The 18,118-nt window shown below is 41.9% G+C and overlaps 1 protein-coding gene across 5 annotated transcripts in view; it reads left to right on the top strand.

Annotated features, from left to right (window-relative positions):
- alkbh8 (alkB homolog 8, tRNA methyltransferase) overlaps positions 1-18,118 on the top strand; it is a 42,226-nt gene that overhangs the window by 17,191 nt on the left and 6,917 nt on the right. For all 5 annotated transcript variants that reach the window (XM_078222044.1, XM_078222042.1, XM_078222047.1 and 2 more), the window contains 2 exons: positions 15,732-15,838; positions 17,854-18,005. In XM_078222044.1, the coding sequence (XP_078078170.1) occupies positions 15,732-15,838; positions 17,854-18,005 (259 nt within the window). The remainder of the gene's footprint in view (positions 1-15,731; positions 15,839-17,853; positions 18,006-18,118) is intronic.

Raw genomic sequence — 18,118 nt, 5'->3', positions numbered from 1 at the left:
TTTCAGTGAGGAGAGTCATAGAGGTTTACAGCATGGAAACAGGCTCTTTGGCCCAACTTGTCCATGCTGCCCTTTTTTAAAAACCCCTAAGCTAGTCCCAATTGCCCGCATTTGGCCCATGTCCCTCTATACCCATCTTACCCATGTAACTGTCTAAATGCTTTTTAAAAGACAAAATTGTATCCGCCTCTACTATTACCTCTGGCAGCTTGTTCCAGACACTCACCACCCTCTGAGTGAAAAAAAATGCCCCTCTGGACCCTTTTGTATCTCTCCCCTCTCACCTTAAACCTATGCCCTCTAGATTTAGACTCTCCTACCTTTGGGAAAATATATTGACTATCTAGCTGATTTATGCCCCCCATTATTTTATAGTTCGCGATAAGATCACCCCTCAACCTCCTACGCTCCAGAGAAAAAAGTCCCAGTCTATCCAGCCTCTCCTTATAACTCAAACCATCAAGTCCCGGTAGCATCCCAGTAAATCTCTTCTGCACTCTTTCTAGTTTAATAATATCCTTTCTATAATAGGGTGACCAGAACTATAGACAGTATTCCAAGTGTGGCCTTACCAATGTCTTGCACAACTTTAGCAAGACGTCCCAACTCCTGTATTCAATGTTCTGACCAATGAACGGTAAGAAGTCTCACAACACCAGGTTAAAGTCCAACAGGTTAATTAGGTAGCACAAGCCACCAAGCTTTCAGAGCACTGCTCCCTCATCAGGTGAGTGGGAGTCGTGTTCACAAACAGGGCATATAAAGACACAAACTCAATTTACAAGATAATGGTTGGAATGTGAGTCTTTACAGGTAATCAAGTCTTAAAGGTACAGACAATGTGAGTGAAGAGAGGGTTAAGCACAGGTTAAAGAGATGTGTATTGTCTCCAGCCGGGACAGTTAGTGAGATTTTGCAAGCCCAGGCAAGTTGTGGGGGGTTACAGATAGTGTGACATGAACACAAGATCCCCGTTGAGGCCATCCTCATGTGTGCGGAACTTGGCTATCAGTTTCTGCTCAGCGATTCTGCGTTGTCATGTGTCGTGAAGGCTGCCTTGGAGAACACTTTCCCGAAGATCAGACCGCTGAAGTGTTCCCCAACAGGAAGAGAACATTCCTGCCTGGTGATTGTCAAGCGGTGTTCATTCATCCGTTGTCGTAGCGTCTGCATGGTCTCCCAATGTACCATGCCTTGGGACATCCTTTCCTGCAGCATATCAGGTAGACAACGTTGGCCGAGTTGCAAGAGTATGTACCGTGTACCTGGTGGATGGTGTTCTCGCGTGAGATGATGGCATCCGTGTGGATGATCCGGCATGTCTTGCAGAGGTTGCTTTGTCAGGGTTGTGTGGTGTCGTGGTCACTGTTCTCCTGAAGGCTGGGTAGTTTGCTGCGGACAATGGTCTGTTTGAGGTTGTGCGGTTGTTTGAAGACAAGAAGTGGGGGTGGCCTTGGCGAGATGTTCGTCTTCATTGATGACATGTTGAAGGCTCCGGAGACGATGTCGTAGCTTCTCCGCTCCGGGGAAATACTGGACGACGAAGGAAACTCTGTCCGCCGTGTCCCGTGTTTTTCTTCTGAGGAGTTCGGTGCGGTTTTTCGCTGTGGCGCGTCGGAACTGTCGATCAATGAGTCGAGCGCCATATCCTGTTCTTATGAGGGCATCTTTCAGCGTCTGGAGGTGTCTGTTGCGATCCTCCTCATCTGAGCAGATCCTGTGTATATGGAGGGCTTGTCCGTGGGGGATGGCTTCTTTAACGTGTTTAGGGTGGAAGCTGGAGAAGTGGAGAATCGTGAGGTTATCTGGGGCTTTGCGGTACTTGACTACCTGTAAAGACTCGCATTCCAACCATTATCTTGTAAATTGAGTTTGTGTCTTTATATGCCCTGTTTGTGAACACGACTGCCACTCACCTGATGAAGGAGCAGCGCTCTGAAAGTTTGTGGCTTGTGCTACCAAATAAACCTGTTGGACTTTAACCTGGTGTTGTGAGACTTACTGTGCTTACCCCAGTCCAACGCCGGCATCTCCACATCCTGACCAATGAAACCAAGCACGCTGAATGTTTTCTTCACCACTCTGTCTACCTGTGACTCCACTTTCAAGGAGCTATGAACCTGCACCCCTAGATCTCTTTGTTCTGTAACTCTCCCAAACGTCCTACCATTAACTGAGTAAGTCCTGCCTTGGTTCAATCTACCAAAATGCATCACCTCGTATTTATCTAAATTAAACTCCATCTGCCATTCGTCAGCCCACTGGCCCAATTGATCAAGATCCCATTGCAATCCGAGGTAACCTTCTTCACTGTCCACTATGCCACCAATCTTGGTGTCATCTGCAAACTTAATAACCATGTCTCCTATATTCTCATCCAAATCACTAATATAAATGACAAATAACAGTGGACCCAGCACCGACCCCTGAGGCACACCGCTGGTCACAGGTCTCCAGTTTGAAAAACAACCCTCTACAACCACCCTCTCTGGCTTCTGTCATCAAGCCAATTTTGTATCCATTTAGCTACCTCACCCTGGATCCCGTGAGATTTAACCTTATGCAACAACCTACTATGTGGTACCTTGTCAAAGGCCTTGCTAAAGTCCATGTGGACAACATCAACTGCACAGTTGAGTGAGGCATAAAGAGCGAGACTTCAGCAAGGAAGGAAAGTGCAAAGCTTTTCTGAACCTGAAACAGCAACCCAACCCAAGCAGGAAAGCAACTCTACAGACAATTGAGAACTGAAGTCCAGCAAAAAATCCACCATCTAAAGAACAGATGGTGGGTGATGACGCGTGAGGTTTTTATCATGCAGTCAAGGCCACCTATGGCCCAAGAACCCACTCCACTGCCAGCAAGAATGGTAAGTGGTCATCAAGAAGAGATGCAATCAGCACCTGCTGGAAGGAACACTTTGAAGACCTCTTTAACAGAGACTCCTCTTTAATGCTGGTATCCTCGACTCCATCCAGCTTGCTCCCCGCCACCATCTCGCTCCCTGCCACCATCTCAGCACTGCCCCAACCTGACACGAGATAGAAAAGGCCATCCAATAGCTAAAGAACAACAAGGCATTAGGCACAGATGGAAGCCCCACCAAAGCATTAAAGCATGGTGGAGAAGCACTATTGGCATGAGTACATGTCCTAATTTCCCTTAACTGGACGGACAGATGCATGTCATGAGATTTCAGAGATACTGCAATCATTACCATCTTCAAAAAAAAAATGACAAAGAGAAATGCAGGGTATAGCACAAACCCTTGTACATGGCCTTCTCTGACCTCACAAAGGCCTTCGACCCCGTCAACTGTGAGGAAATGGAGATCTTGCTCCGTGTCGGCTGCCCTCAAAGGTTGTCACCGTCCTCTGCCTGTTCCATAATGACTTTCAAGCAAATCCACCACCGATCCAATTCACATTCAGATGGGGTCGAGCAAAGCTCTGTCATCACAACAACATTCTTATTGAATTTCCTTGTTGCAATGCTCCATCTCACCCTCAGCAAGCTGGAGTGGAGCTAACCTATAGAACAAATGTGAATCTGTTCTACCTCCACCGCCTGCAGGCCATATCCAAGGTCATCCCATCCTCTGTCATTGAAATAAAGTATGCAGATGAGCTCCAAGCAATCATCAACACCTTCACTGAGGCATATGAGAGCATGGGCTTTGCACGAAACGTCTGTTGGACAGACATTCTCAACTAACCTGCCTTCGCCACACAACCCTGCTCCCTGCTTATCAAAATCCACGACCCCTTCGTCAATGTGGACCATTAAACCACCAGCCTACTGTCAACAAGGGCAGTCATCGACGATGAGGTTCAACACCACCATCAATGTGCCAGAGCAACCTTCAGTCGCCTGAGAAAGAGAATGTTTGAAGACCAAGACCTCCGACCCGGCACCAAGCTCATAGTCGACTGAGCAGTAATGATAGGGGCGGCATGGTGGCACAGTGGTTAGCACTGCTGCCTCACAGCACCAGGGACCCGGGTTCGATTCCCAGCTTGAGTCATTGTCTGTGTGGAGCTTGCACGTTCTCCCTGTGTCTGCGTGAGTTTCCACCAGGTGCTCCAGTTTCCTCCCGCAGTCCAAAAGACCTATTGGTTAGGTGCATTGACCATGCTAAATTCTCCCTCAGTGTACCTGACCGAACAGGCGCCGGAGTGTGGCGACTAGAGGATTTTCACAGTAACTTCATTGCAGTGTTAATATAAGCCTACTTGTGACACTAAAAAACCACCCTCCTTATTTGGCTTGGAGACGTGGACTATGTACAGCAGGCACCTTAAAACCCAGGAGATGTACCACCAGTACTGCCCAAGCAATATCCACTGGCAGGATTGGTGCACCAATCTCAGTATCCTCGCTCAGGCCAACATCCCTAGCACCGAAACATTGACCGGGCGGGCCACATCATCCGCACACCTGACACGAGACTCCTAAAACAAACGCTCTATTTGGAGTTTTGACATGACAAGGGAGCCCAGGAGGGTGGAGCTAACACTTCAAGGACACCCTCCAAACCTCCTTGGAAAAAGTGTATCATCCCCATCATCACCTCTGAATCTCTGGCTGCAGACCGCCCAAAGTGAACAAAAAACATCTGGGAAGGAGCTGGACCCCTTAAGTTTCATTGCTGAGAGCAAGCTGAAGCCAAGTATCATCAGCAAAAGGAGCGAGTGGCAACCCAGGTACCCCACCCACCTGTTCCTCCAACCACCGCCTACCCCACCCACCTGTGACATAGGCTGTCTGTCATACATTGGACTCCTCAGTTACCTGAGAACTTGTTTATGTTGCAAAAGCAAGTCTTTCTCGACTCCGAGGGAATACCGGACAGGGTATTCCCACGGACCTTGAGGGAAGCTAGTGTTGAAATTGCAGGGGCCCTGGCAGACATATTTAAAATGTCAGTATTCACGGGGGAGGTGCCGGATGATTGGAGGGTGGCTCATGTTGTTCCGTTGTTTAAAAAAGGTTCCAAAAGAAATCCGGGAAATTATCGGCCAGTAAGTTTGACGTCGGTGGTGGGCAAGTTATTAGAAGGTGTGATAAGGGATAGGATCTACGAATATTTGGATAGACAGAGACTTATTAGGGAGAGTCAACATGGCTTTGTGCGTGGTAGGTCATGTTTGACCAATCTATTGGAGTTTTTCGAGGAGGTTACCAGGAAAGTGGATGAAGAGAAGGCGGTGGATGTTGTCTACCTGGATTTCAGCAAGGCCTTTGACAAGGTCCCTCATGGGAGGTTAGTTAGGAAGTTTTAGTCGCTGGGTATACATGGGGAGGTAGTAAATTGGATAAGACACTGGCTTAATGGAAGAAGCCAGAGAGTGGTTGTGGAGGATTGCTTCTCTGAGTGGAGGCCTGTGACTAGTGGTGTGCCGCAGGGATCGGTGTTGGGCCCATTGTTGTTTGTCATCTATATCAATGATCTGGATGATAATGTGGTAAATTGGATCAGCAAGTTTGCTGATGATACAAAGATTGGAGGTGTAGTGGACAGTGAGGAAGGTTTTCAAAGCTTGCAGGGGGATTTGGACCAACTAGAAAAATGGGCTGAAAAATGGCAAATGGAATTTAACACGGACAAGTGTGAGATATTGCACTTTGGAAGGACAAACCAAAGAAGAACGTACAGGGTAAATGGTAGGACTCTGAAGAGTGCAGTTGAACAGAGGGATCTGGGAATACAGGTACAGAATTCCCTAAAAGTGATGTCACAGGTGGATAGGGTCGTAAAGAGTGCCTTTGGTACATTGGCCTTTATAAATCGGAGTATCGAGTATAAAAGTTGGAGTGTTATGGTAAGGTTATATAAGGCATTGGTGAGGCCGAATTTGGAGTATTGTGTACAGTTTTGGCCACCTAGTTACAGGAAGGATGTAAATAAGATTGAAAGAGTGCAGAGAAGGTTCACAAGGATGTTGCCGGGACTTGAGAAGCTGAGTTAGAGAGAGAGATTGAATAGGTTGGGACTTTATTCCCTGGAGCGTAGAAGATTGAGGGGAGATTTGATAGAGGTGTATAAGATTTTGATGGGTATAGCTGGAGTGAATGCAAGCAGGCTTTTTCCGCTGAGGCTAGGGGAGAAAGAAACCAGAGGGCATGGGTTAAGGGTGAAAGGAGAAAAGTTTAAAGGGAATATTAGGGGGGGCTTCTTCACGCAGAGAGTGGTGGGAGTGTGGAATGAGCTGCCGGATAAAGTGGTTTTAACATTTAAGAAAAACTTGGAAGGGTTCATGGATGAGAGGGGTGTGGAGGGATATGGTCCAAGTGCAGGTCAGTGGGACTAGGCATAAAATGGTTCGGCACAGACAAGAAGGGCCAAAAGGCCTGTTTCTGAGCTGTAATTTTCTATGGTTCTATGACTGCCTAAGATGGAGGTTAGGTTTCCTTGTACAGTGTAGTGTTGTGAAATAGGATAGCAAACCTGGGGCTTTTTCGTTTGACTGATTTGACTTTACATGCACTGACTTCATAAAGCATCTGGAGATTAGTACACATGCTGTCAATAAACTGGCTGACAATAAGGGCTGGAGTGTTTGTTCATTTAACTCTGGGAGATGGCATGCTATTTTGTTTTGCTGCATCACCTCTAGATGGTGCTGTGGATTAGAATAGCAAGCATTACTCTTGGTTTAGATGGTGGCTGCATTCCATAATTGAGTGTTCTTGTTTTCTGATCCCACTTTAGATAATTCCCATGTTGCTAAATACAAAAGTGATATTAGATGTATCCTTAAAAAGGGACCGCAATTGTTTACTAATGAGCACTGTAGGAATGTGCAAGCTCCATCCCTGGAATAGATGACCTTGAGTTAATCTGAGCACTCTGCTGTGCCTCGTGCTTTGTGCTTACTATTCATTTACCCATACATGAAACTTATGCATTCCTATACTGCAGCTGTGTGTGGAAGGATCTGCCAAAGTGCTGTCAACACAAAGTAAGTAGTGTCTCTTAAACTGTGAATTATAGCTCAAACAAAATAAGAGCTTGCGTAACATATACACATTCATTCGCTTTGTCAGGATACCTCATAGAATTTAAACACTCACTTAAATTACTTTTAACGTATAGTCAATCACAGCAAGATTCCACTAACAGTAATGGGATAAGTGATCATTTAATATGTTTTGGAAGTGTTGCTTCGAGGAATAAATTCTAAATGGAACTTTTTTGTGTGCCATTTTATTTCCTCCTGAGCAGGAAGGTTAAAAGCAAAATACTGTGGATGCTGGAATCTGAAACCAAAACACAAAGTGCTGGAAAATCTCATCCAGACTCGAAATGTTGGCTCTATTCTCTCTCCACAGATGCTGTCAGACCTGCTGAGATTTTCCAGCATTTTCTGTTATTGTGTGAGCAGGAAGATTGTTCAGTTTAATGTCTATCTGAAATACGGCATCCCTGACAAGGCTGCACTCTTGAGTACTACGCTGAAATATCAGCCCCGACCATGTGTTGAGGTCCTGGAATAGAGCTTGTGCTCTTAACATTCTGACTGAGGCAGGTTGCTACCATGGGGCTAAGTTGGTGCGTAATAGATTGCAAGATTAGTACAAATCATTAATTGTTTCAGATCAGTTATTCTATTCTTGTATTCTATTTAATTTGGAAATGTTAATGTGGCTAAAACCCATTCTGTTCAACAGAATATGTGTCTACTGCTCGCAAAAAGAATTACTCAGCTTTGAAATTAGTGCTCTGTGTCCATTCACAAGTTGTTTTTGAATTCACATGCCATCTTCCTCCATAATTGGATAATTTAATTGGCTACCCCCTCCTTTTTAAAAAATATTTTTTCTTTATCCTTGTGATTTAATTTTCTGCTCCTTTTATGTTATCTGAAGCTGTTATTTTTATTTAAAGTTTATTTATTACAAGTAGGCTTACATTAACACTGCAGTGAAGTTACTGTGAAAATCCCCTAGTTGCCACACTCCGGTGCCTGTTCGGGTACACTGAGGGAGAATTTAGCGTGGCCAATTCACCTAACTTGCACATCTTTGGACTGTGGGAGGAAACCGGTGCACCTGGAGGAAACCCACGCAGACACGGGGAGAACATACAAACTCCACACAGAGAGTGACCCAAGCTGGGAATCGAACCCGGGTCCCTTGCGCTGTGAGGCAGCAGTGCTAACCACTGTGCCACCATGCCGCCCCTTGTAATTTCTCTCTGCTTAAGAGTCACCCTTAGCTTAGTACTGGAATTCCCACCTCTGAGCTGGAGGGTTGTGGGTTCAAATCCCATTCCAGACATCCTTGTGACTTTCTCACATAAAACAGAGCTGCATTTCAGAAAAACTTAACTTCCATTTTCTGCTTGTAAAATGCAGGGGAAATGAATTGCCTCCTGTGCAGTTGGGCATGGTAGAGAAAATAATTTACCCTTTCAACTTTCCTACTGCAGTTTTTATGTTCTTGATTGTATTTTGCATTAACGTATATATGGCAGTTCCACTGCAGATGATATACTGCTGTGCTTAAGTTGACAAAGTGATTTGGCAATGGGACAGCCAATGGCCAGCTACTTGTAGACTTTTTTTTAAAATTGGAAATATACCATTTACTGGGATTGGTCTGAGAAATCTTTTGAAGTAATGCAGTGAGTTTCAATAGAAGTGCACGGAAGTCCAAATCCTTCCATTAAATGTATGCATTTAGGATATAATTTTAACTCTTAAAGATCTCTGCACAGTGACATTTCTGACTTTAGGGGACACTTGGAAAGTTTTAGAAAGATACTAGGCTTGAGTAGGTTATGCACTAAAGCAAAATTAAAATATTTCTTAGTAACGCTTCCTAGTTTTAAATGTATAAAGTCTAACCTTGATTTCATTCAAACCAAGTATTGTTAACCAGATTTTGCATTGATCCTGTTACTGTGTTGGTAAGTTTAAAAAATGCTTTCATTTTTGAAGTCTTAGTTTGCACACCCTATAAAAAATTTATTATCAGTGATAGATAGAAAACTTGGTTTTGCTTTCTCTGATTCATTATAAGCCAGCTGCAAGTTTGATTTTTATTGATGTTACTACCAGAGAGAATAAAGAGAATCAGTTGAAACGAGGAACTGTAATTGGAAATACTTCAAAGAACATGGCTTCTGAAGAGAAATCTGTCAGATTGATTCACTGTGGTGGGTAGTTTAATTGATTTTATTTTTCCCCTGTTTGACAGTTTGGTGAATTAAAATAAAAACTGGACAGTTTTCTATTTTGACTGTGGCACCAGGATGTGTATGTCTATACTTTGTTCATTAATTGACAGTGTTTAATTTATTGTCTTTTAGGGAGGGGAGATGGTGATGCAGTGGCAGTGTCACTGAACTAGTAATCCCAGAGGCCCAGGCTAATTCTCTGGGGACATGGGTTCATGGCAGCTGGTGGAATTTAAATCGAATTATTATTTTTTTTCCAAAATCTGGAATCAGTGTGGTGACCATGAAACTACCTTCAATTGTCATGAAAACCCAACCGGTTTACTAATATCCTTCAAGCTTACCCGCTACGGCTTGCAGGCGGCTCCACAGCAATGCAGTTGACTCTTAATTGCTCTCTAGGGCAATCAGGGATGGGCCACAAATGCTGGCCTTGACATCCCACCAGTGGATGCAATAAAAAGGGAAAGGAATTTTAGTAAGTGTGAATAATTGTTTAACATTAATCCGGTTAAAACTGTATTTAGTGATGGTAGTAAGTATTTTCCTCTAGTTCACCAGTTTGTGATTGATTTTCCACCATTTTCCATGGGGCAGTGTGCAGGAGAATTTCAATAATGCTGCTGTTGGCTTGCCCACCAGTTTCACTTTATCTCCTGTTCCCTCCTTTTGAGGTGTTAGCTGATGATTTCCTTCTCTAGACTGTGTACTTGCATTTTAAGAACTTGAATCCTCTTGTACAGGAATATATTCAAGGCTGAATTAAACAGATTTTCGACCCACAAGAGAGTCAGGGATTATAGGGGACACGCAGGAAAGTGGAGTTAAGGCCACAATCAGATCTGATCTTATTGAATGGTAGAGCGGGCCGGATGGTCTATTCCTGCTTTGATCTCATCAATGTATCTTTTTCCTGTGTCTCCAATGATGTGCTATCTGTACTTCAATAAATGGCGGCCTTGCCACTGACACCCTCATCCCAAGAATAAACAAAAAAAAAATCCTTTGCCTCAATCGAGGGTTTCTGTCTATTGGATGAATATTCTCTGTGAATGTGACTGCTACTCCATCAAGAGGTGGGATTTTTGGAAGTCAGACTGGGATTGAAAGGAGGGTATTAGCCTCAATATTGGCAGAGGCAGGGACAGAGTAGGAGAATATTTTGAGGGTGGGACGTCTGAAAGAATGGGTTTCTTTCAAGTCCTGCTGATTTTGATCGTCTGTCAGCAGAATAGGCCTTTGGCACCAGGCTGCAGTCGGACAGTGGAGAGGAAGGAGAGAAAGATTGGAGACCTTGGGCGATTAGGGAGCAGAAATGAGGGACTCTGAGGGAAATTAGAAGGATTAGTGAAGGCAGATATCAAAAGGGCCTCAGCATGGGGCAGATCAGGCAAGTGCTGGATCCAGCAGTTCAAGTGCTGGATTCGTAATCCCTCCAACCCCCTTCCTTTAGCCAGCAGGTTCCCAACACCTGGAAACAGGCTGGCCAGGGTTAAATTTAAAACAGTGGTTAATTCTACAGCATGAAATGACATTATAATTCTCAAATAACCAACCCATCAGTTGCCAACCTCCCTCTCCTGTTACTACTAAAACTGGAATGGGCGGGTTGGAGAGAGGTTGGGTTGCGTTTTTTTATATGTCACCCAATCCAAGCCATCTGTTTTTTAGGGTTAAAATAACCCCCATTGTATAAAAAAGTGTCTTGTGAATAAAATTCTGTTTTGGTTATATTAATATTAAGTAACTTCAGACCTCAGTAATTATCACTAATGCGCCTTGGCAGCAATGAAAAAAACCCACTAAATTTCCTTTCCTTCCTGTCAAATTGACGTAAGACTTTGTGCACCTGGGGAATAAGAATGCAAATCTTCAGATCTGTGGTGATTGTCAACTGTGACATTTAATTTTTTTTTGCAGTGATGAGGGGCAATGAACAGATTATCCTTACCGTTAATTATAGAAACTCTCAGATGTTGGGATGCATGTCACATGACCATGGCACATCAAAGATTTCCATAGCTGTTATAAAACTAAAAACAAGTTCATTTAATCTGTTGGTACCATTCCAACCTGATGTCTGGTTGGTCCTGTGTAGTATTCACAGTTTAAGTTTGTCAGGTGCTTTTATTTTGTTTCAATAAAAAAAAATTGTATTGCTGAAGGAAAATGTTTTCATTATAATTAATGAGGACCCTCCACTATTGAATCTTACTGTCCAGCAGATAGAATGTCTTCTCCTACCTTTTGATAATTCTTATTGATACATCAGCGGTACCAGTATTTTTTTTAGAAGACTTCTGGTTCCTTTACCTGGGTTTATTTCAAACCCCTTTGTCTGACCAGCCAACCTTGTTGTAGCAATATAGACTTACTGATTTAGTCTTCATCATGTTATGGTGTTTTGCTCAATAGGAAACCTATGAATCGAACCTGTTCTAGTTCAGCTTGGCTGAAAGCTGTTGGGTTTTCCTGGTTGCTTTGCTGGAAAAATGCTGTCCCTTTAACACATCACTGAGTTAATGGGAAACAACTGTCGCAAGAACAGTTTTCTCCGGTGGCAATCCCCCTCTGTTCTTTTTTGGAAGCGGAAAGCTTCGTTTCTTTTGACTGGAGTCAGTGATCACCATTGGGTGGCTGCACTTACCTTGGCTCAGCTGCTTGTTTTTCAGCTTCTAGCATCACACAAGTTATCGTTCCCCTGGATTAAATCAACCATACCCTTGAGTCATTTCTTCAAGAAGTACAGTCCAACATTACTTTTAAGTGCACTTTTCTATCCCCATGAATTATGGAAAGCCAACCCTGTTCACGTATCGCATCTGTACTCACTTATCTACATTTGATAAGATGCCACATCAAAGATTATTGTGGAAAACAAAAATTCATGGTGTGGGAGTGGGGGGGGACATTTCAGTGTGGCTGGCCAGCAAAAATACAGAGTATGCATAAATGGGTCTTTTTCTGATTGGCAGAATGTGACGAGTGGAGTCCTGCAGGGGTCTGTTTTGGAACCTCTACCTTTTACAATTTATATCAATGATTTAGATGATGGGAGTGAAGGCATGGTAACTATATTTGCAGATGATATAAAGATAGGTCGGAAAATATGTTGTGAAGAGGACATGAGGTTGCAGACAGATGTAGATAGGTTGAGTGAGTGGGTAAAAATGTGGCAGATGGAGTAAAATGTTGGAAAATGTGAAGTTGTTCAGTTTGGCAGGAAGAATAAACAGGACTATTAATTAAATAGAGAACGGCTGCTGAGGTGCAAGGTGCTGAGGGATCAAGCTGTTCTCGTGTACGAGTCACAAAAGGTTAGTATGCAAGTGCAGCATATAATCAAGAAGGCTAATTAAATACTATCCTTTAAAGAGAGGAATTGAACACAAAAGTAAGGATGTTATGCTTCAATTACACAGGGCATTAGTGAGACCATATCTCAAATGCGGTGTGCAGTTTTGGTCTCTATTTAAGCAAGGATGTAAATGAGCTGGAAGCGAGTCAGAGGTGGTTTCCTCGATTGATACCTTGAATTAGCAGGCTGCTCTATAAGAAAAGGTTGGACAGACTGAGCTTATTTCCATTGGAGTTGAGAAAAGTGAAGGATGGCTTGACTGAATTATTATCCTGAACAGCCTTGACAAGGTGGACACTGGAAAGGATGTTTCCTCTTCTGGGCTAGTCTGGAACTAGGAGGCATTATTAAAATTAGAGGTCACCCTTTTAAGACAGAGATGAGGAGATTTCTTTTCTCTAAGGGTTGTGCGAGAGAGTTGGAACCCTCTGCCTCAGAAGTCAGTGGAGACAGGGTCATTGAATATTTTGAAGGCGGAAGTGGAAAAAATCCTTTTTGGCAAGGGAATCAAAGGTTATCGTGGGTAGATGGGAATGTGGAATTCAAAACACAAACAGATCAATCATGATCTAATTGAATGACGGAGCAGGCTCGAGGGACTGAATTGGCTACCTCTGCTCCTATTTTGTATGTTCATGTGCACATTGGCACCTTAGTCCAGCAATGCTGCGATTTTAGAATTCTTATCTATGTTTTCAAACCTCTTCACAGCTTCACCCCATCCTATTTCTGTAATCTACTCAAACCCTACAACTCTTTAAGATCTTCTAGCTTATACAGTTCTTGTCTTCTGTACAACAGCAATTTTCATTGCTCTGCTCTTGGTGGCTCTGTGTTCAGCTGCCTGGACCCTAAACTTCAGAATTCCCTCCCTATATTTCTCTGCGCCTCTCCTTTAACATACTCTTTAAAACCTCCCTCTTTAGCCAAGTTTTGGTCGCATGGTCTACAATGTCCTTGCATGATTTGGTGTCAAATTTTGTTTAATAATGCTCTGTGAAACATTAGGACATTTTGGTATAAAGCCTTTAAAAATATTTGTTGCTCTGTCCAACTCTTGCAACATTCATACAATGCATTTGTTACATCCTCCTGCTGATTTAGTATAATTCAACACTTCACATTTAAAGGATGTAAATTTTTTCAGGGCAGACTCTCCTGAATGCCTACTGAAATATTATAAAAATTAATTCTAATAATTTGGGTCTCTGAACTTCAGTTGCTGGTTGATGTTTATATGGAGATATCTTTTCCTTTGTGGCATCAGATCTCTTGGTGCCCTTACACAACAATATAGCAGATTTGGAATGTAGCATGTATCTGACACCTATTTTTGCGATACTATGTATGAAGGATGTCACTACATTTCTACATGTTATAGCAAGATGTAAATCTTTCCTTTGTAGTAGTCCAATTATGTCTTCCTAATTGGTTAGATTGGGTTCAATTATTAATTCACATTCCGTTGTCCTTTTTCATAATCTACTATGTGAAACAACTACTTGATTTCACTGAAAATTTGAAAAGAAATGTTGCAGTTTAGTTTGTCATTCCAGTCGTTGCCGAAGAGGCAATTTACGCAAAATGAAACAGAATAATCTGATAAGACAACTTGAATTCTTTTGGCAATTTTATTAGGTGAATTCATCTCCCAGGGGATCTAAGCATTCATTTTAACTGCTGCTGTCCACCACTGTTTTATTTTAAAATCTCCTTCACTTCTCAATTCACCAAAAGTTTCCATGTCAGTGAGAATAATGATTCCACTTAACAGTATATTTTAGAAGTTACATTTTGATTGCCAACTGGATCATGGTGAAAGAGGGACAGTTTCTTGCTTGGTATCCACAACTCGCCGGTGGCAATAGTTTGGGACCTCCTCTTGGTACAGTGTAGCTGGGTGAAGCAACCCCTGCACAGACTTTGCCCCGGTTTTGGTAACAACTTCAAAATTGCCCCAGGCATTTAAGGAGAGTTTTCAGTTTTCAATTTACTTCTGTGTACTCTTTCCTTTAAAGTAATTGGATTGCTTTATAGTTTGCAAGAACAATCTCCAGTAACTATTTCTTGCTCATTGGTAGAAGGTATTTTGTATTAGTCTGCCAGAATTTGTTGTCCATAATCAGCTGTTTGTTACTAGTTTTAATAAATGCTCATTTTAATATTGGATTTTTATTCTCATTTATTGCATTGAAAGTGGGAATAATTTCGAAGAGAGCTAGCCACACAATATTGTTATGAAAGAGACACTTGATGGATACAAAGGTGGGATACCAGTTAGCGGACAGCGAGTTTCGAATCTTCAATATGCTGATGACAGTATTCTGCTCACTATCCCAGTGGAGGATCTTCAAGAATTAATGCATCATCTTGATCAAGTTAATCTGAAATACAATCTTTTTATCAATGTTGACGTAACAAAGGTAATGGGGATGGGTAGAAAGATCTGCAAGATTCTGATTAATGAAGTGTAGTTGAACAGGTTGATAGCTTCTGCCATCTTGAGTCACTCATTACGCAAGATGCAGTTTATCGAATAATTTCAGACTAGACTTAAGGAGGGTCATGGTATTGTGAATTCACTTAAGAGTATGGAGTTGTCACAACATCTCAATTATAACGAAAATACTTCTGAAAACCCTTGGGTTGCTGGTGACAAGTTATGGTTGTGAAAGCTGGACCATTAGGAAGAGTGATGAGACTCAACTAAGCAGTTGAAATGCAAGAACTCAGACAGATATTACGTGTGTCATGGATGGTCAAGTAGACAGACGAGTGGGTGATTTAAGGAAACACACATATTTTGGATATGTGATGCAAACAGGAGAGGCATGTTTGGAAAAAGAGGTAATGAAAGCAAAAACACCTGGAAAAAGTGCACAAGGAGGACCCTAGATGGAATGGATAATATCAACATGGACTAGCCTCTCTATGGGACAGTGGAGAAAGATTGTTCATAGTTCGGCCAACCCTTGGGATGAGAAAGACAAGTCAGGCAGACACACGTAGGAACTTCCCATTGCTGTCATTTCTTATGTTGGAAATTAATTGTTGTAAAACAAAGTAACTGAGTTTTTTGTACTTTCCCACATTGTGACAACAGAGGATTTTAGCTTGCCATTTTTTAATTCCTATCTTAGTTAATCTCCATTTTAAATTTTAAAAATATTTATTTTTTTTTCAAATCTGTAGACAGTGATGGATTTTAAGCATCCAAATGGCCATAATGTTGCAGTGATGTTGCCCCGTCGTAGTCTGCTGGTAATGTCTGGGGAATCCAGATACCTTTGGAGTCATGGGTGAGTAATATACAGATTAGATAAATGGCAAAGCTTGAATAAATTGGAAAAACAAATTGGTAAGAGCAATTAAATTATCTACTTTTTACATTCTTGGTAACGAGCTTTTTGGAGAAACGATGAAAACACTGTTGATATAGTTTTTATTGCCTGTCTTATTACAGTCTACTTGTGTTGTGCTGCTGACTGTATCCTGGTAGCCAGCTCTAGTGTTTCACTTCTGCTGTGTAGAATGTATCCACATAGAAACCTAGTGCTTTTAAGTATAAAAAAAACTGAATTTGAAAAAAATGCTCAATCGATACATCAAGCATTTGAAAAGAGAAACGGTGTTTTTAGTGGAGTCCTTTTTTCTTTATTTAGGCAATAGCCCAGTTTTTTTTAAAAGAAAGGACCTATGAATATTTATGTTCCTTCATGTTGCACACTCAACTGGAGGTAATGAAACTGCAGCAATTGTGTTAGCAAGGCACTCGCCATTCTTTAATTGTGTGGTTAATTCTATTTAGTATTCTTTATTCATTTGTGGGACAAGGGCGTTGCTGGCTGGCCAGCATTTATTGTCCATCCCTAGTTGCCCTTGAGAAAGTGGGTGGTGGAGGGATTGAATGTTTGTAGATGTGGTGCCAATCAAGTGGGCTGCTTTGTCCTGGATGGTGTCGAGCTTCTTGAGTGTTGTTGGAGCTGCACCCATCCAGGCAAGTGGGAGTATTCCATCACACTCCTGACTTGTGCCTTGTAGATTGTGGATAGGCTCTGGGGAGTGAGAATGTGAGTTACTCACTGCAGTATTCCTAGCCTCTGACCTGCTCTTGTAGCAACTGTGTTTATGTAGTGAGTCCAGTTGAGTTTCTGGTCAATGGTAACCCCAAGGATGTTGACAGTGGGGGATTCAGTGATGGTTACACCATTGAATGTCAAGGGGCGGTGGTTTGAAGATAATCAGATGGATAATTTATGAGGAATGGAAGTTGTGGTAAGTTGGGGATGTTTGAACAATAGGCCATAAACATTAGTACTCCTTCATAAAATTATAGTTGGATATTCCCATTCATTGCTGAAATTGTTGATCAGTTTACATCACCTACCAACAGTATGCATGTGCTATAGTGTAAAATTGAGAATGGGAATCTTAAATAACACATTTATGTGCTAAACTCTGTTCGATCCATCCACAGTTTTCAGAAGCAAAGCCGATGTCTGTACCTTCATCATTTAAACATTTATTTCACAAAGTTAACCATGACCTTCTTGAAACTTCCTTACTGATGAATCTACTATTTACAATTTCAGTGCTGGCTATGATGTGCTTATCTCTGTCGTTGCATCTTGTAATTGTGAAGTGCTAATAATACCTGATCTAAGCAATAGGCAATAGCGCTTACTGCTGATCTCAAAGAAAGATGCCAACAAAAATTAAGTGCCCTCTGTGACATAGATTGTTTTCTTTCATAACAGCAGTTTAGATGTCCAGGTGTCCAGCAGCAGTGATATCAGAATAAGCAACAATCACATTGAAGTATTCATACAGGCCGCAAAACAGGAAGTCAAAAGCACTGATTATCATCATTTAATGAATGTTTAGATAAAATAAATAGATCAAGGTAGAAAGTAAGATGTCATAATTAAACTTTAAAATAAAATGTGAATTGTTTTTATTATAATAGAGAAATTTGATAAATTAAAATTAGCTTTTCAAGGCCACTGACATTGTTTAATAGCAACGATGAACTTACAACATTGTTAAAACTTAGTTACTAACGGAGTAGCTTTTTAAAGAATTTTTACAATAAGAGGAATAGACAAAGTGGGAACTTTAATTGATTTCTTGGGAATTACATTTTGGAGGACCACAAATCATCCTTCTGGACAAGTGCAGAATCACTGATGACAACTTCTGGATTTCTATGTTTTGCTGCGCATGCAAGGACTCCTGAAGTTGCTGTCAGTTTTGGTATAATAACAAATTAATTAGTCATCAGCACAGACAGTTGTCATCTTTTTGCACTCAACAGAATTACACCTAGGAAATTTGATGTGGTACCTGCATCAGAGACGCAAAAGACTGGAACCATCACTGGTGACATCAGTAATTTGACCTTAAACAAAAGGGGAACACGGACAAGTTTTACCTTTCGAAAAGTCAGAACATTGCCCTGTAATTGTGGTAAGTGTTCTTTTTTCTGAGCCCTTCCTGTGCTGTGCATTTCCTGAATTTGGCTGGGTGATTTGATCTGAGTGTTTCCTCATGTAACCCTTGTTATGATCCTAGTTAGTGTT

The sequence above is a fragment of the Mustelus asterias genome, chromosome 10, assembly GCF_964213995.1.
Source record: "Mustelus asterias chromosome 10, sMusAst1.hap1.1, whole genome shotgun sequence".
NCBI classification, from domain to species: domain Eukaryota; kingdom Metazoa; phylum Chordata; class Chondrichthyes; order Carcharhiniformes; family Triakidae; genus Mustelus; species Mustelus asterias.
This window is presented reverse-complemented; position numbering and strand designations above follow the sequence as displayed.